This window comes from Takifugu rubripes, chromosome 8, assembly GCF_901000725.2.
Source record: "Takifugu rubripes chromosome 8, fTakRub1.2, whole genome shotgun sequence".
NCBI classification, from domain to species: Eukaryota; Metazoa; Chordata; class Actinopteri; order Tetraodontiformes; family Tetraodontidae; genus Takifugu; species Takifugu rubripes.
The window spans coordinates 46,622-62,398 of record NC_042292.1 but is presented as its reverse complement, the minus strand read 5'-3'; the positions used below and the strand labels follow the sequence as shown (position 1 = coordinate 62,398).

The 15,777-nt window shown below is 48.0% G+C and overlaps 1 protein-coding gene across 3 annotated transcripts; it reads left to right on the top strand.

Moving 5' to 3' along the window:
• The first annotated feature begins 5 nt into the window (after nucleotides 1-5).
• Nucleotides 6-15,777, top strand: LOC115250834 (uncharacterized). Of its 3 annotated transcripts, XR_003889404.1 has the most exons (4): nucleotides 6-101; nucleotides 1,002-3,992; nucleotides 15,569-15,636; nucleotides 15,728-15,769. XR_003889404.1 is itself a non-coding variant. In XM_029841059.1 (3 exons), the coding sequence occupies exons 1-2, from the start codon at nucleotides 3,374-3,376 to the stop codon at nucleotides 15,628-15,630; spliced, it is 681 nt and encodes a 226-aa protein (XP_029696919.1). In that variant the 5' UTR covers nucleotides 3,240-3,373; the 3' UTR covers nucleotides 15,631-15,636; nucleotides 15,728-15,769. The 3 variants fall into 3 exon arrangements, 1 of the variants encoding a protein (XP_029696919.1); XM_029841059.1 differs by lacking the exon at nucleotides 6-101 and having other exon boundaries at nucleotides 3,240-3,992; XR_003889405.1 differs by lacking the exons at nucleotides 6-101; nucleotides 1,002-3,992 and adding an exon at nucleotides 14,482-15,400 and having other exon boundaries at nucleotides 15,728-15,777.

Genomic DNA, 15,777 nt, shown 5'->3' with positions numbered 1-15,777 from the left:
GTAGACATGCACAAGCACGGACTTGTATTTGTGCGATTTATAGCTCTATATCTGTATGCAACACTTGACCGTGAAATTCACATTACTTTACGTGACACCATGTAAGTGGATTGCAAATTTATTGTAAATTATTGATTGCTCTATCAAGTTTTGTGTTTATGGTCACAGGATACATGTAATGGTTTTGCTCTCTTGGACGAAGTGCAACTCTCTCCTACTCTATGAACGTCCCCCTTTATATCACAGCCCCATGGAGAAAGGAATCTATGTTTATTTTCTGCTGTATCAATGTCTCCTCTTCTTAACCTCTTCATCCCTCTCAGGGTCACGGGGAGGTTACACAACTGGCAGGGTCGCCCCTGGATGAGTCACCAGTTCATCGCATGCTATATGAGAATTTCTGGGTTCAGTACCTTGCTCAAGCGTACCTCAGCAGTGCTCTGGAGGTGTTCTGGCACCTTTCCCTACTACCAAAAACACCTTTCATGTTTGGTCTGCACTGGGGCTTAAAGCAAGAACTCTTCACTTCTCAGCCCAGTTCCCAACAGACTTTTATTATTTATTAATCAAGAATATTATTGACCACACAAGAGAAGGCATAAAAAAAATCACAATATTAACATAAACCATGCCTACAATGTAGAGGTAAGGGTGTTGGGGTCCAGGCTTCCCGGTTGTGTTTTTCCTGCAGGGGGCGGTGGTGGAGCCGGCTCCGGCCACCGGTGGCGCACATGCAGGCCATCGGCGATCAGCCGCCTATTTAAGGACTAAGACTCCGGCCTACCGGTGTCGGTGGATTGTTGAGTGATTTTGAAGTTTCTGGTGACTTTGTTGGTTTTTGAAGATTTTGGTGATTTTTGTGGCTCCACGCTGGAGCTCTTTGTGCGCACCGGAGTAAGAAACTGTTGCTTCCCGGCAGTCCAGGAGGACTGTCCTTTTGTGTTTGTTTAATAAAACCTATTTTGGACCTTTCATCACTGCGTCTTGCATTCTGCGTTCAGGTCCTGGACAACCACGTATCATAACAGAATCCTCCGACCAGAATGGACCCGGCAGATCAAGACGCAGTGCGCCGTACGCTGGAGGCTCAGGGGAGGTTGCTGGGCCAGCACAACCAGCTCCTCACAGATATTTGGGCTTCGCTCCAGACGCTCAACACGAGCGTAACGGACCTGCTCTCTTCGGGACGGGCGGAGCAGGTACCGTCTCCACCAGCCCCGGATACGCTGGAAGTCGTTCCGCAGCGGGTGGCTGCTGCACCACTGGAGCCCCATGTACCCGTCCCGGAGTGATATTCTGGTGAGGCTGGCGTGTGTGCCAGTTTTTTGCTTCAGTGCTCCCTAGTTTTTGACCTCCAGCCCCTCACCTACCCCAGCGACAGGGCAAAGATCGCCTTCATCGTGAATCTTCTCTCAGGGAGAGCGGCGCAATGGGCCACGGCAGTTCTGGAGAACCAGACACCCGCTTCTTCCAGTTTCCCGGCGTTCACTGCGGAATTAAAGCGGGTGTTTGATAATCCTGTCCAGAGTGGAGAAGCGGCATCCCAGATCCTGTCCCTGCGCCAAGGTTCCAGTTCCGTCGCGGACTATTCCATCCAGTTCCGCATTCTCGCAGCCAGAAGCGGCTGGAACGACACGGCCCTCCGCGGGGTGTTCACCCAAGGACTCGCAGAGGCACTCAAGGATGAGTTGGACGCCCGGGAGGAGTCCGGGGACCTGGAGATGCTCATCAGCCTGGCGATCCGGCTGGACAATCGTCTGTGGGAGAGACGCCGGCAGAGAAACAGGGACTGGCCAGTGAGGAGTTCGGAGAGCGTGCCCGGGCGAGGTGGAGCTCCTGTTAAATCGTCAACTCTGGTCCCTGCTCCACCTCAGGAGGACGTTGCGGGTGAACCAATGCAGTTGGGACTCTCCCGACTCTCCCACGCGGAGCGGCAGCACCGGCGGTCGGCGAACCTCTGCCTTAATTGCGGCCAGGCTGGCCACTTCGTCACCGATTTGCCAGACTCAGCCAAGGGAATTAGGCTCGTTGACACGTGTGGGAGTGTTGCTGAGCGCTTCTTGTTCCGTGCCGCCCCGCTTAACCCTGGCCGTGCACGCTCCTCTGGGGCCGGGAGTCTGTCTCTGCGCCATTCTTGGTGAACTCAGGCACAGATGACAGCTTCCATAGGCCAGGACGTGGCCATGCAAGCCCGTGTCCCCATCGCACACTCTGCCCAAGCCAAGACCCGTCCTTGGCCTCAACGGGGAAGTCCTGGCAACGGTGACTGCACCAGACCCAACCCCTCACCCTCATCGTCTCCGGGAACCAGAGGGAGCAGATCCTGCCTGCTCCTCATCCAGATCTCTCTTTCCCAGGGGTTCTCGGGTATCCATGGCTGGCTTGCCACAACCCCCAGATCGATTGGTCGACGGAAGGTGATAAATAGCAATGACAATGGCCCTTTTGCAACCAAAAACCCTGTTGGGGCTGGGTTGTCCAGTGGTCTCCTCCATGATGAGCACACATGTCCCAATAGCAAGGCAAACCTGTTTACAAGCCACCGGATTTCTGTGGAAACGATACGTGACCTTCTGGTGCAGCAATACACCATGACTTCCCTGAGAGTGCCTAAAATATGGAAACTCAACTTGACATGGATTTGTTTGACAATGGAAACTTGGAATTTGTTTGAATTGTGTATAACATACACTTTTGAAATACTGGATTTTAGAAAACATCCATGAATTTAAACTGAATTTCTGTGTTGCCATTACTTTATTTGAAATAAGCTCTCTTGGTGAATTGTTGATGATGTCTCACTGAAGTTGAACTGAATTGAAAACTGACACTCACATAAAGTAAAAAACTTTTCATGATGTGCCCTAAAACATGGAAACTCAAATTGACCGTGGCATATTAAGAGTTGGTGGTCGCCTGAGCAGGATGGCTATGCCAGAGGAGCAGAAATATCCAGCTATCTTGCCTAAGAGGCATTTCGTCTCAGAGCTCCTGCTTCGGCACATTCATCAGCAGGTTGGGCATTGTGGCAGAAATCAACATTTTGGCAAGCTGAAGGTAAAATATTGGATTCCTTGTGCAAATTCCTTTGCGAGGGAAATTGTGAACAATTGTGCCCCCTCATACGTTGGAGTGGATTACTTTGGACCAATAGAAGTGAGAAGAGGGCGTGGCATTCCAAAGCGGTATGGTGTGCTATTTACTTGCCTGACTACTAGAGCAGTCCATTTGGAAGTAGCATAATCGATGGATACTGACTCCTGTGCATTCAGGCGCTTCATATCCAGAAGAGGCCAGTGAGTTGAGGTCAGACAATGGAACTAATTTAAACCCCACTGAAAAGGAGCTACGTGAGTCACTGAAATGTTGGAACATGGACCAAATTGAGAGCAGTCTCATTCAGAAAGGTGTGAAGTGGACGTTCAATCCTCCAGCTGGTGCCCACCATGGAGGCATCTGGGAGCGCATAATAAGAATGGTGAAAAGGGTCTTGTCCTCAATAACAAACCAGCAGTCTTTGGATGATGAAGGTCTAGTCACAGTGATGTGCGAGGTTGAATCCATCCTAAACAGCCGTCCCTTGACAACCGTTTCTAGTGACCCCAATGACTTGGAACCACTGACACCTAATCACCTAATGCAGCTTAAGGTCCAGCCCTTGCTTCCACCAGGAATATTCAAACAGGAAGATGTGTACGCCAGAAGGCGATGGCGACAGATACAGTATATCGCAGATCTTTTCTGGACACGATGGTTACAGGAATATGTTCCACTCATGCAAGAACGATCCAAATGGTCCCGCATCCGGCTGAACTTCTCTATGGGAGACGTAGTAGTGATCGCTGATGCTGCAGCGCCACGAGGCTCATGGGTGCTTGGAGGAGTCATCGAAGCCATAACAGAATCTGAGGGCCTTGTTCGCTCTGTGAGATTGCAAACTAGAACCAACCAGCTCCTAAGGCCAATCAGCAAGATCTACTTGTTGGTAAAAGGTGAATGCTGAACAAAGACTCATGACATGCGCACGTGCTTCCCTTTGTACTACATTCATACACTGATATTGATACACTGATACACAACATTTATAGTAAACTGGAATTGAACTTAGAATTTAGAGTGTTGGATTGCAATACCTCTCGTGTGTCACTGCCAATCCGCGTGTTCTTTAAATGAAGAATTCAAGTAAACAAATGCCAATTTCAAAATGTATTTAGCACATAGAATCAATTCAAGATACAAATATTACAGAGCTCCGGGCCAGTTCATAACCCTACCAACAACAAAGTCAATTGTCAGGGCATGAAGTCTGACAACCTAACTATCCCTTGACCCAGTCTTTTATAGAAGGACATATGTAATTATTGATGCTAATTCAGTCCAATCCAGTCCTTCTTCTTGGGTGACTTCATCTTCTTCTTCCAGCCTCCTTTGGTGTTGGTGCAGTCCTTCTTCTCCATTGTCTTCTCAGATTGCCAGATCAGAGGTCATATTCCTGTCCAGGAACTTATCAATCACCAGTAAATTATGCTGTCATATTTTACGATGAGGGTCTACCATTTCCTGTCTGCCTGGCTCCAACTGTCTAAGCAGTATTCATGTCAAAGAAGGGTCAACTGACTTGCTTATGCTTATTCCTACTAAAGATTATATACTATCCCTGACTTCTAAACTAACTGTAACATAAAACAAAAACATATAGTATAACACATGCCAACAAGATAAAATAATTATCTTCAAGAGATTGAACATTTATTGTTTTTTAGTTTTGAAAATTGGCCCCATTGTAAATGTGTTTGTTATAGCCACACGTGGTAGCTATAAGGGGCCGGATATGTTAGAGCCAATTCAGTTTCCTTAGTTTAGACGTTTACTTGGGTTAAGATTTCTTGGCCTCAGGCCACGTACTTTTATTTTGACACAGGCTTTGGTCACATGACCAAGTAAAGATGGCTGCCCCTCCCTTGGCAGTCAGTCTCAGTTAGACAAAGGAATAGTTAGTAGTGATATAGCCAAAACGCTTAAGCCTTGTACCTTTGGAATGTGAAAGCCTTTGAACTTAGGAAACGAACACTTCAGTTTATTTATTCGGACCTTTTTTGTTGAGCCATTTTATTTGGATTATTTAGCCTTATTTTGGAGTACAAACAATTTGGATTTATACCACTGTGTGCCACCTGCTTGCCTGCCTGCCATTTTACCCCTCTGCTTGCTTGCTTGCCTGCCTGCCATTGCCTCTCTCCTGCCTACATGCTACTCACCTGCTTGCGGCCTACTCACCTGCTTGCCTCCATCTTGAACACCTGCAACCATCTAAAACCAAGGGATGAGCAACAGCTGTGCACAGTGTTTAAGATAGGCGCGTAACAACAACAACTATACAACATCTTTCCTTTGAAGTTGAACTGAATTGACACTCACAATAAGCTTTTTCAAAGAGGTAGGTTTTAAGTCTAATCTTAAAAGTAGAGATGGAGTCAGCCTCCCGTACGTGGACAGGGAGCTGGTTCCATAGCAGGGGGGCCTGGTAGCTAAATACTTGGCCCCCCATTCTATGTAACAGGATGCTGTGATCAACTGTATCAAAAGCAGCACTGAGGTCCATCAGAGCCAGCATAGAAACCAGTCCATAATCGGAAGCTATAAGATCATTAGTAACTTTAATAAGCCTGACTGAAACATCTCAAACTGTCAGGCAGCAGATGAGAACCCAAGAGCGACACCAGAGTTCGGTTGAACACAGGTTTATTAACAAGAACCGAAGGCAGACAGGATATACCGGGGAACAGGCAGAACAGAGTCGTCAGGAACAGGCAAGGTTGGAACCAGGCAAACAGGCAGGCAGGAAAACGCTAGCGAGTCATGTGGAACACAGGACAATCTGGCAGGGAGGCAGCATAGCGCAGGGAACTAAAAGGGCTCGTAATTACTGATTCGCACCAGGTGCGCGGAGTGAGCGAGGACACAAGGGCGAGTTCGCCCGCAGCTGTGACACAAACAGCCTGTTTTTCTGCAGGTGCTCCAGTAACTCAGTCACCACCACCTTCTCAAGAATTTTACAGATAAAAGGAAGGTTGGATATCGGCCTATAATTTGCTAACACGTCAGGATCCAGTGATGGTTTTTTAACCAACGGCTTAATCACTGCCACCTTGTAGGACCAGGGTACATAACCTGTCACTAAAGAACAATTGATCTGGTCCAGGACAGAGCTGCCTATCATTGGGAAAACATCCTTCAACAGGTGTGTTGGGATGGGATCTAAAAGACACGTGGTGGACTTGGATTTCTGGATTAGCGAAGATGCCTCAGAAAAATATATAGGGGTGAAGGAGTTTAAGGGCTCATTCGAGACCTTGTATGTTCCCACAGTCAGCACATCTGGTGATGGTCCAGTTGTTGGGATGGCCTGGTTAGCTCTCTGATAGCTAAAACTTTATCAGTGAAGAAGCTCATGAAGTCTTCACCACTAAGGGAAGGAGGGATACGTGGATCTAAAACACTGTGACTCTTGGCTAATTTGGCCACAGTGCTGAAAAGAAACCAGGGGTTGTTCTTGTTTTCTTCAGTTAAAGAAGAAACATAAACTGTTCTAGCCTTGCGAAGGGCCTTTTTGTAACCTATTAGACAGTCTTTCCAGGCTACATGATAGCTATCTACTTTACAAGAATACCACTTTCTTTCTAGTCTTCACACTTTCTACTTGAGGGTCCTGATATGTGAATTATGCCAGGGGGCACACCTCCTCTGATTTACTATTTTCTTTTTCAGGGGGACAACAGAATCAAGCGTGATTCTCAGTAAGGTTGCTGCACCTTCAGCAATAGAGTCAACCTCTGCAGGGCTAAGATTATAATGATTGATCCCTGGGGAAAACACTGGGATTAGCACAGGGATTGCTTCCTTAAACTTAGCTACAGCATTATCTGAAAGACATCTGCTATAGTAAGACTGTGTTCTGAACATAGAAGAATCCTTAATCAGCTTAATCAGCTACTTCTTCCAGCTCGTCCGGGGGGATCCCCAAGCGTTCCCAGACCAGTCAAGAGACATAGTCTCTCCAACCTGGGTCTTCCCGGGGGCCTCCTACCGGAGGGACATTCCCTGAACACCTCACCAGGTAGGCGTCCAGAGGGCATCCTGACTAGATGCCCAAGCCACCTCATCTGGTTCCTCTCAACGCGGAGGAGCAGCGGCTCTACTCTGAGCTTCTCCCGGATGGCAGAGCTTCTCATCCTATCTCTAAGGGAGAGCCCAGCCACCCTACCGAGGAAGCTTATTTCGGCCGCTTGTACATGTGATCTTGTTCTTTTGGTCATTACCCAAAGCTCATGACCATAGGTGAGGGTAGGAATGAAGATCGACCGGTAAATTGAGAGCTTTGCCTTTTGGCTCAGCTCTCTCTTCACCACAATGGACCGGTGCAGAGTCCGCATTACTGCCGATGCCGCACTGATCCGCCTGTCGATCTCCTGCTCCATTCTTCCCTCAATTGTGAACAAGACTCCGAGGTACTTGAACTCCTCCACTTGGGGCAGGATCTCCTCCTTGACCTGGAGAAGGCACTCCACCTTTTTCCGGCTGAGAACCATGGCCTCGGATTTGGAGGTGCTGATTCTCATCCCAGCCGCTTCACACTCGGCGGCGAACCAATCCAGCGATTGTTGGAGGTCATGGGCCGATGACGCCAACGTGACCACATTATCTGCAAGAGCAGAGACCCGGTCCTGAGGTCACCAAACCGGAACCCCTCAACACCATGACTGCACCTAGAAATTCTGTCAATAAAAGTTATGAACAGAATCGGTGACAAAGGGCAGCCCTGGCAGAGACCAACCCTCACTGGAAATGAGTTCGACTTACTGCCAGAAATGCGGACCATACTCTGACACCAATCGTACAGGGAGCGGACGGCCCATATCAGGGGGCCCGGCACCCCATACTCCCACAGGAGTCCGAGGGACACGGTCGAATGCCTTCTCCAAGTCCAAAAAACACATGTGGACTGGTTGGGCAAACTCCCATGCACCCTCGAAGACCCTGCTGAGGGTGTAGAGCTGGTCCACCGTTCCACACCCAGGACGAAAACCACATTGCTCCTCATGAATCTGAGGTTCGACTATCTGGCGGACCCTCCTCTCCAGTACCCCTGAATAGACCTTACTCGGGAGGATGAGGAGTGTGAACCTTCCTTATAGTTGGAACACACCCTCCGGTTCCCCTTCTTAAAAAGAGAGACTACCACCCCGGTCTGCCAATCCAGCGGCACCGCCCCCGATGTCCACGCGATGTTGCAGAGTCGAGTCAACCACGACGGCCCTACAACATCCAGAGCCTTAAGGAACTCCTGGCGGATCTCATCCACCCCCGGGGCCTTGCCACCGTGGAGTTTTTTGACTACCTCAGCAACTTCAGCCCCGGATATACGAGACCCTGTCCCCAGGTCCCCAAGCCCTGCTTCCTCACTGGAAGGCACGTTGGTGGCATTAAGGAGGTCTTCGAAGTATTCCTTCCACTGATCCACAACATCCCGAGTTGAGGTCAGCAGCACAACATCGCCACTATACACAGCGCTGACAGTGCACTGCTCCCCCTTCCTCAGACGCCGGATGGTGGTCCACTGTAGCGGTCACTTGTATTTCATAATCCTCTACAGCTGTTTATGTCCTCAAATATCATAATTCACCATAATTGTTCATATCTGTTCCATTGCCATAGTCCTGTTGAGCATTTTGCTATGTATGAGTTCCTCACTCACTCGCACTATTTGCCGACAACTAAGTCGGGTAATTTGGCACGGTCCCTTTAACGGACCGTGGGAGTTGAGGGGCGGGGGTGTGTGTTTTTCCCGCTCTGATTTGGTTTTTTCTACTACTTGTTGTGGCTTTAATAAAAGACACACACGATTGTGTGTCAATGGTAATCTAAGTTGTATTGCCTTTACTTTGCAAACGCAACACCAGAACCTTTTCGAAGCCATCCGGAAGTCGTTCTCCATGGCCTCACCGAACTCTTCCCATGCCCGGGCCTTTGCCTCGGCAACCGCCGTAGCTGCACTCCGCTTGGCCTGCCATTACCTATCTGCTGCCTCAGGAGTCCCACAGGCCAGTAAGGCCCAATACGACTCCTTCTTCAGCTTGACGGCATACCTCACCGCTGGTGTCCACCAGCGGGTTTGGGCATTGCCGCCTCGTCCTTCCTGGTAACGTATTGCGTCACTTCCTGCCTTCTCAATCGTTCGTTGGTTGCATTGTGCACGGGGTGTTGTATTCACTTAATACTGAACACTTAGTGTGTTGTATTCACTTTAATTCAAATTTGAACACTTGGGACATTCTAGTCACCGGATAACAACAGTGAGAAACAACCTATATTAAACAAATACAGGGCTTCGCCGATTATTAGCGTTAGCATGGCCTCACCATCTGTTTCACCCGGTGTCTTTGTCTGTTCAGCGTGTGAAATGTTTAGTTACTCCTCTGCCTCCCTTAATAAAGGGAATAGGTGCAGAAAGTGTAGTTTATTTACGGCTATGGAGGCGAGACTTAGCGAGCTTGAGACGCGGTTCCGCAGCTTGGAGTTAGCTGGAGTTGCGTCGGGTAGCCAGGACAAGCTAGCTGCTGTGGAGCCGCCTAGCGTAGTTTCAGCTAGCAGTCCCCCGGCAGCAGCCGAGCAGCCGGCTAGCCAGGGCGGCTGGGTGACGGTTCGCAGGAAGCGTAGCCCAAAACAAAGGCCTACGGTGCACCACCACCCGCTTCCCGTGGCTAACCGTTTTTCCCCACTCGGCGACACACCTGCTGAGAAACCGACCCTGGTAATTGGCGACTCTGTTTTGCGCTACGTGAAGCCGACTCCAACGACCATAGTCAAGCGCATTCCGGGGGCCAGAGCGGGCGACATAGAAGCAAATTTACGGCTGATGGCGAGACGTAAACTTAAATTTGGTAAAGTTATTATTCACGTCGGAGCCAACGACACCCGGCTTCGTCAGTCGGAGGTCACCAAAATTAACTTGGAGTCGGTGTGCAACTACGCAAAAACGATATCGGACTCCGTAGCATTCTCTGGTCCCCTCCCCAATCTGGCCAGCGATGAGATGTTTAGCCGCATGTCATAACTTTGTCGCTGGCTGTCACGATGGTGCCCCGAAAACCAGGTGGCCTCAATAGACAATTGGAGCACTTTTTGGGGAAAACCTGGTCTGATTAGGAGAGACGGTGTCCATCCCACACGGGATGGTGCCTCTCTCATTTCTAGTAATTTGGCTAATTTTATTAGACCCAAAGTGACCTGACAATCCAGGGTCCAGACCAGGATGCAGAGCTGTAGTCTTAAACACCTCTCTGCTGCTTCCATAGAACCCTCATCCACCAACAATAATATATTTAACACTATAGAGGTAGTCTCTGTTCCACGGTTAAAAGTTCACCAAGCACAGAGCAGGGGAGTGGTCAATCACCATAATCTTATTAAAATTAATACTAAAGCACAAGTTGGAGAAACTAATATCACAATTAAGTGTGGACTGTTAAATATTAGATCTCTTTTGTGTAAATCCCTGTTAGTACACGACATGATAGCGGATCATCACATTGATTTATTTTGTCTTACTGAGACCTGGCTTCAGGAGGAGGAGTATGTTAGCTTAAATGAATCTACTCCTCCTACCCATCTCACTCACTCACTCACTCACTCACTCACTCACTCACTCACTCACTCACTCACTCACTCACTCACTCACTCACTCACTCACTCACTCACTCACTTTCTACCGCTTGTTTCTCCACTGAGGGTCGCGGGCGGACTGGAGCCTATCCCAGCACAATGGGCGGAGGCAGGGTACACCCTGGACTGGACGAGGAGGGGGAGTGGCAGCAATCTATCACTAGACCAAAATATGGCTCCAGTTCATTTGAAAGCCTGACTCTTGGCATTACCCATCTGAACAGGAAGGCAGAAAAGCCACTTCTGTTTGTAGTTGTATATCGGCCCCCTGCTGGGCCACATTCAGAGTTCCTGTCTGAGTTCTCTGATTTCTTATCTGACTTGGTCCTTAGAACGGACAAAGTCATTATCATTGGAGACTTTAATATCCATGTGTCATGACGTTGTAAATGACAGCTTTAGAAATGGCTTCATTTCATTACTTGAGTCAGTTGGTTTCCTCCAGCAGATAAACCAACCAACTCATAGCTTCAACCACACCCTATAGCTAGTTCTGACTTATGGTGTTGAGGTAGAACATGTGTCAGTGTTCCCTCAGAACCCACTCCTGTCAGATCATTCTTTGATCACTTTCACATTCATGATAAAGGATTCTTCTATGCTCAGAACAGTCTTACTATAGCAGATGTCTTTCAGATAATGCTGTAGCTAAGTTTAAGGAAGTGATCCCTGTGCTAATCCCAGGACCACCGTGTGTTTCCCCAGGGACAAATCATTATAATCTTAGCCCTGCTGAGGTTGACTCTGTTGCTGAAGGTGCAGCAACCTCACTGAGAATCACCCTTGATTCTGTTGCCCCCCTGAAAAAGAAAATAGTAAATCAGAGGAGGTGTGCCCCCTGGTATAATTCACATATCAGGACCCTCAAGCAGAAAGTGCGAAGACTGGAAAGGAAGTGGCATTCTTGTAAAATAGACAGCTATCATGTAGCCTGGAAAGACTGTCTATTAGTTTACAAAAAGGCCCTTTGCAAGGCTAGAACAGCTTATTTTTCTTCTTTAATTGAGGAGAATAAGAACAACCCCAGGTTTCTTTTCAGCACTGTGGCCAAATTAACTAAGAGTCACGGTGTTTTAGATCCATGTATCCCTTCTTCCCTTAGTGGTGAAGACTTCATGAGCTTCTTTGATAAAGGTCTAGCTATCAGAGAGAAAGCTAACCAGGCCATCCCAACAACTGGACCATCACCAGATGTGCTGACCGTGGGAACATACAGGTTCTCCAATGAGCCCTTAAACTCCTTCACCCCTATATATTTTTCTGAGGCATCTTCGCTAATCCATAAATCCAAGTCCACCACGTGTCTTTTAGATCCCATCCCAACACACCTGTTGAAGGATGTTTTACCAATGATAGGCAGCTCTGTCCTGGACCAGATCAATTGTTCTTTAGTGACAGGTTATGTACCCCGGTCCTACAAGGTGGCAGTGATTAAGCCGTTGCTTAAAAAACCATCACTGGACGTATTAGCAAATTATAGTCCAATATCCAACCTTCCTTTTATCTCTAAAGTTCTTGAGAAGGTGGTGGTGACTCATTTACTGGAGCACCTGCAGAGGAACAGCCTGTTTGAAATGTTTCAGTCAGGCTTTAGAGCTCATCACAGCACAGAAACGGCACTTCGTAAAGTTACTAATGATCTTCTTATAGCTTCAGATCATGGACTGGTCTCTATGCTGGTTCTGCTGGATCTCAGTGCTGCTTTTGATACAGTTGATCACAGCATCCTGTTACATAGACTGGAACATGTGATTGGGATTAAAGGGACAGCACTAGACTGGTTTAGATCATATTTATCTGATAGATACCAGTTTGCTCATGTCCATGGTGTTCCCTCCTCATACAGTAGGGTTAGCCATGGAGTTCCTCAAGGTTCTGTACTTGGACCAATCCTCTTCACCTTGTACATGCTTCCTTTAGGGAACATTATTCGGCAGCATGGGATAAATTTTCATTGTCATGCTGATGACACTCAGCTTTATTTATCCATGAAACCAGAGGAGACAGAGAAGTTAGTGAAGCTCCAGACCTGTCTTAAAGACATAAAGTCCTGGATGTCTTCGAATTTCCTCCTCCTTAACCCAGGAAAAACTGAGGTCATGGTGTTTGGTCCTGAACCTCTCAGGGATAGATTAGATCATATGATCACTCTAGATGGTATCTCATTAACTTCTAGTCTCTCTGTGAGGAATCTAGGAGTAACTTTTGATCAAAATCTCTCCTCCAACTCACACATTAAATTAGTCTCTAGAAGTGCCTTTTTTCACCTGAGGAACATCACAAAGATTAGGAAGATACTGACGCGGCATGATGCTGAAAAGTTAATTCATGCTTTTGTTACTTGTAGGCTGGACTACTGTAATTCTTTATTATCAGGGTGTCCAAACAACTCTTTAAGAAGCCTCCAGTTGATCCAAAATGCTGCAGCCAGAATTCTGACAGGTATTGACAAAAGAGATCACATAACTCCTGTAATGGCGTCACTTCATTGGCTGCCTGTTAAATTTAGAATAATTTTTAAAACCCTTCTTTTGACCTACAAGGTCCTCAGAGGCCTAGCTCCATCCTACCTGGAGGAGCTAGTGATACCTTACCAGCCCAATAGACCGCTCCGCTCTCAGAATGCTGGTCTACTTGTGGTTCTCAGAGTTTCTAGGAGTAGAATGGGGGGCCAAGCATTTAGCTACCAGGCCCCACTGCTGTGGAACCAGCTCCCTGTCCAGGTACGGGAGGCTGACTCCATCGCTACTTTTAAGATCAGACTTAAAACCTACCTCTTTGAAAAACCAAAGAGGTAGGTTTCCTCTCCTCTCCTCTCCTCTCCTCTCCTCTCCTCTCCTCTCCTCTCCTCTCCTCTCCTCTCCTCTCCTCTCCTCTCCTCTCCTCTCCTCTCTCTACCCAGCCGGCCATCAGCAGGAGGGTCCCCCTACATGAGCCTGGTCCTGCTCAAGGTTTCTTCCTGTTAAAGGGGAGTTTTTCCTTGCCACTGTTGCTTGTCTGGGGTTAGCCCCTGGGATTCTGGAAAGCGCCTTGAAACAAATTTGATTGTATAAGACGCTATATAAATAAAGATTGATTTGATTTGACAGGCACCAACCACCTTGCAGCCACAGCACCGGTCAGCCACCTCAACAATGGAGGCATGGAACATGGTCCACTCAGACTCAATGTCCCCCGCCTCCCCCGGTACATGGTCAAAGCTCTCCAGAGGTGTGAGTTGAAGCTCCTTTTGACAGGAGACTCTGCCAGGCATTCCCAGCAGACCCTCACAATATGTTTGGGTCTGGCGGGTCTGTCCGGCTTCCTTTCCTTCCTTCCTTCCCATTGGAGCCAACTCACCACCAGGTGGTGATCAGTTGACACCTCCGCCCCTCTCTTCACCCGAGTGTCCACATCATGAGGCCGCTAATCCAATAACACAACCACAAAGTCGATCATCGATCTGAGGCCTAAGGCGTCCTGGTGCTAAGTGCACATATCGACGCCTTTATGCCTGAACAAGGTGTTTGTTATGGACAATCTGAGACGACAACACAAGTCAAATAACAAAACACCATTCGGGTTCAGATCAGGGGGGCTGTTCTTCCCAATCACACCTCTCCAGGTCACACTGTCACTGCCAACGTGAGCATTGAAGTCACCCAGGAGGACAAGGTAGCCCCCAGAAGGAGAACTCTCCAGCACTCCCTCTAAGGATCCCAAAGAGGGTGGATACGCTGAACTGCTGTTTAGGCCATAGGCACAAACAACAGTCAGGATCCGTCCCCCACCGCGAAGGGAGGCTACCCTCTCATCCACCAGGGTAAACTCCATTATACAGGCACAGAGCTGGGGAGCAATGAGAATTGCCACCCCTGCCCGTCGCCTCTCACCATCGGCAACTCCAGAGTAGTAGAGAGTCCAACCCCTCTCAAGAAGACTGGTTCAAGAGCCCTTGCTATGCGTTGAGGTGAGGCCGACTATATCTAGTCGGAACTTCTCAACCTCGCGCACCAGCTCAGGCTCCTTTCCCATCAGAAAGGTGACCATCCACGTCCCTAGAGCTAGTTTCTGCAGCCGGGGATCAGACCGCCAAGGTCCCTGCCTTCGGCCGCTACCCAACACACAATGCACCCGACCCCCTTGGCCCCTCCTGCAGGTGGTGAGCCCACAGGAAGGGGTTCTCATGTTGCCTCTTCGGGCTGTGCCCGGCCGGCCACCAGGCACTGTGTGTTAAGTTCAGTTTGCAGAGGAACATATTAAAAGACACAGACAGTTTTGTTTGAAACAGAAGCATTGTAGTAAATTTCAACAGCTCCACCTATCGGTCAGGTTATGGTACTGCACCAATACGAGCCGCCAGTTCTTCGCATGGAGCCTAAAAAGGTGTCCATTTTCTCCCCGTGGTGCCGCCAACGCTGAGCTTAATACGGGTCTACACAGGTATGATAGCCGAACATAGCAGAATTATAAAAGGGAGGGCAGAGTCTGTATGGCCTTTGCCAAAGCACATTTTTAAAAATCAAAGTAAATCAAAGTCAATTTATTTAATGAGGGTCAGAGCCTTAGCCTAGATAAAGTAGCAAAGCTCCAGATTTTTAGTTAAACAAAACCAACTAAGAGACAAACAAAAGAAACAAGCTCCAACATGGTTCAAGTCAACGTTGAAGTAGAAGGGATGAACGGCGCCTTCTACGAGGTGAGGCGTTGCTAAATTTAGAGATGATCTCAGCAAAAGCACCTGTATACTTAATATTCACTAGCTCACAGCTGGGATTTCACACATTTGTTAGTTCAATACTCAGTTGTTAAGAATTGTAAACTTATTTAACCACCATGTGTTTGAATGTTGTCAATACTGTGACAGGTTCTTTCTCTTTCGGCCCAAATCAAGTCCATTGCTGGAAAGCTTCTTACAGTAGTTTATGAAAACAGGTAAGTGTAATGCTTTTTCTTTAAACATCTCAAACTTCTGGAGTGTATTGATGTATTATTTGTTTTGATTATTAACATATATTATCTATAGTCCACAGGAGGAAGTTGTTGTGTGTTGTGACTCTGTGCGGCGGCTGCCTC

Excerpts from the sequence above, each read along its gene's own strand:
- LOC115250834 (XM_029841059.1), top strand. The coding sequence starts at position 3,374 with ATGGACCAAATTGAGAGCAGTCTCATTCAGAAAGGTGTGAAGTGGACG. Across the intron at positions 3,993-15,568 it reads GATCTACTTGTTGGTAAAAG|GTTCTTTCTCTTTCGGCCCA; the intron begins GTGAATGCTGAA and ends ATACTGTGACAG.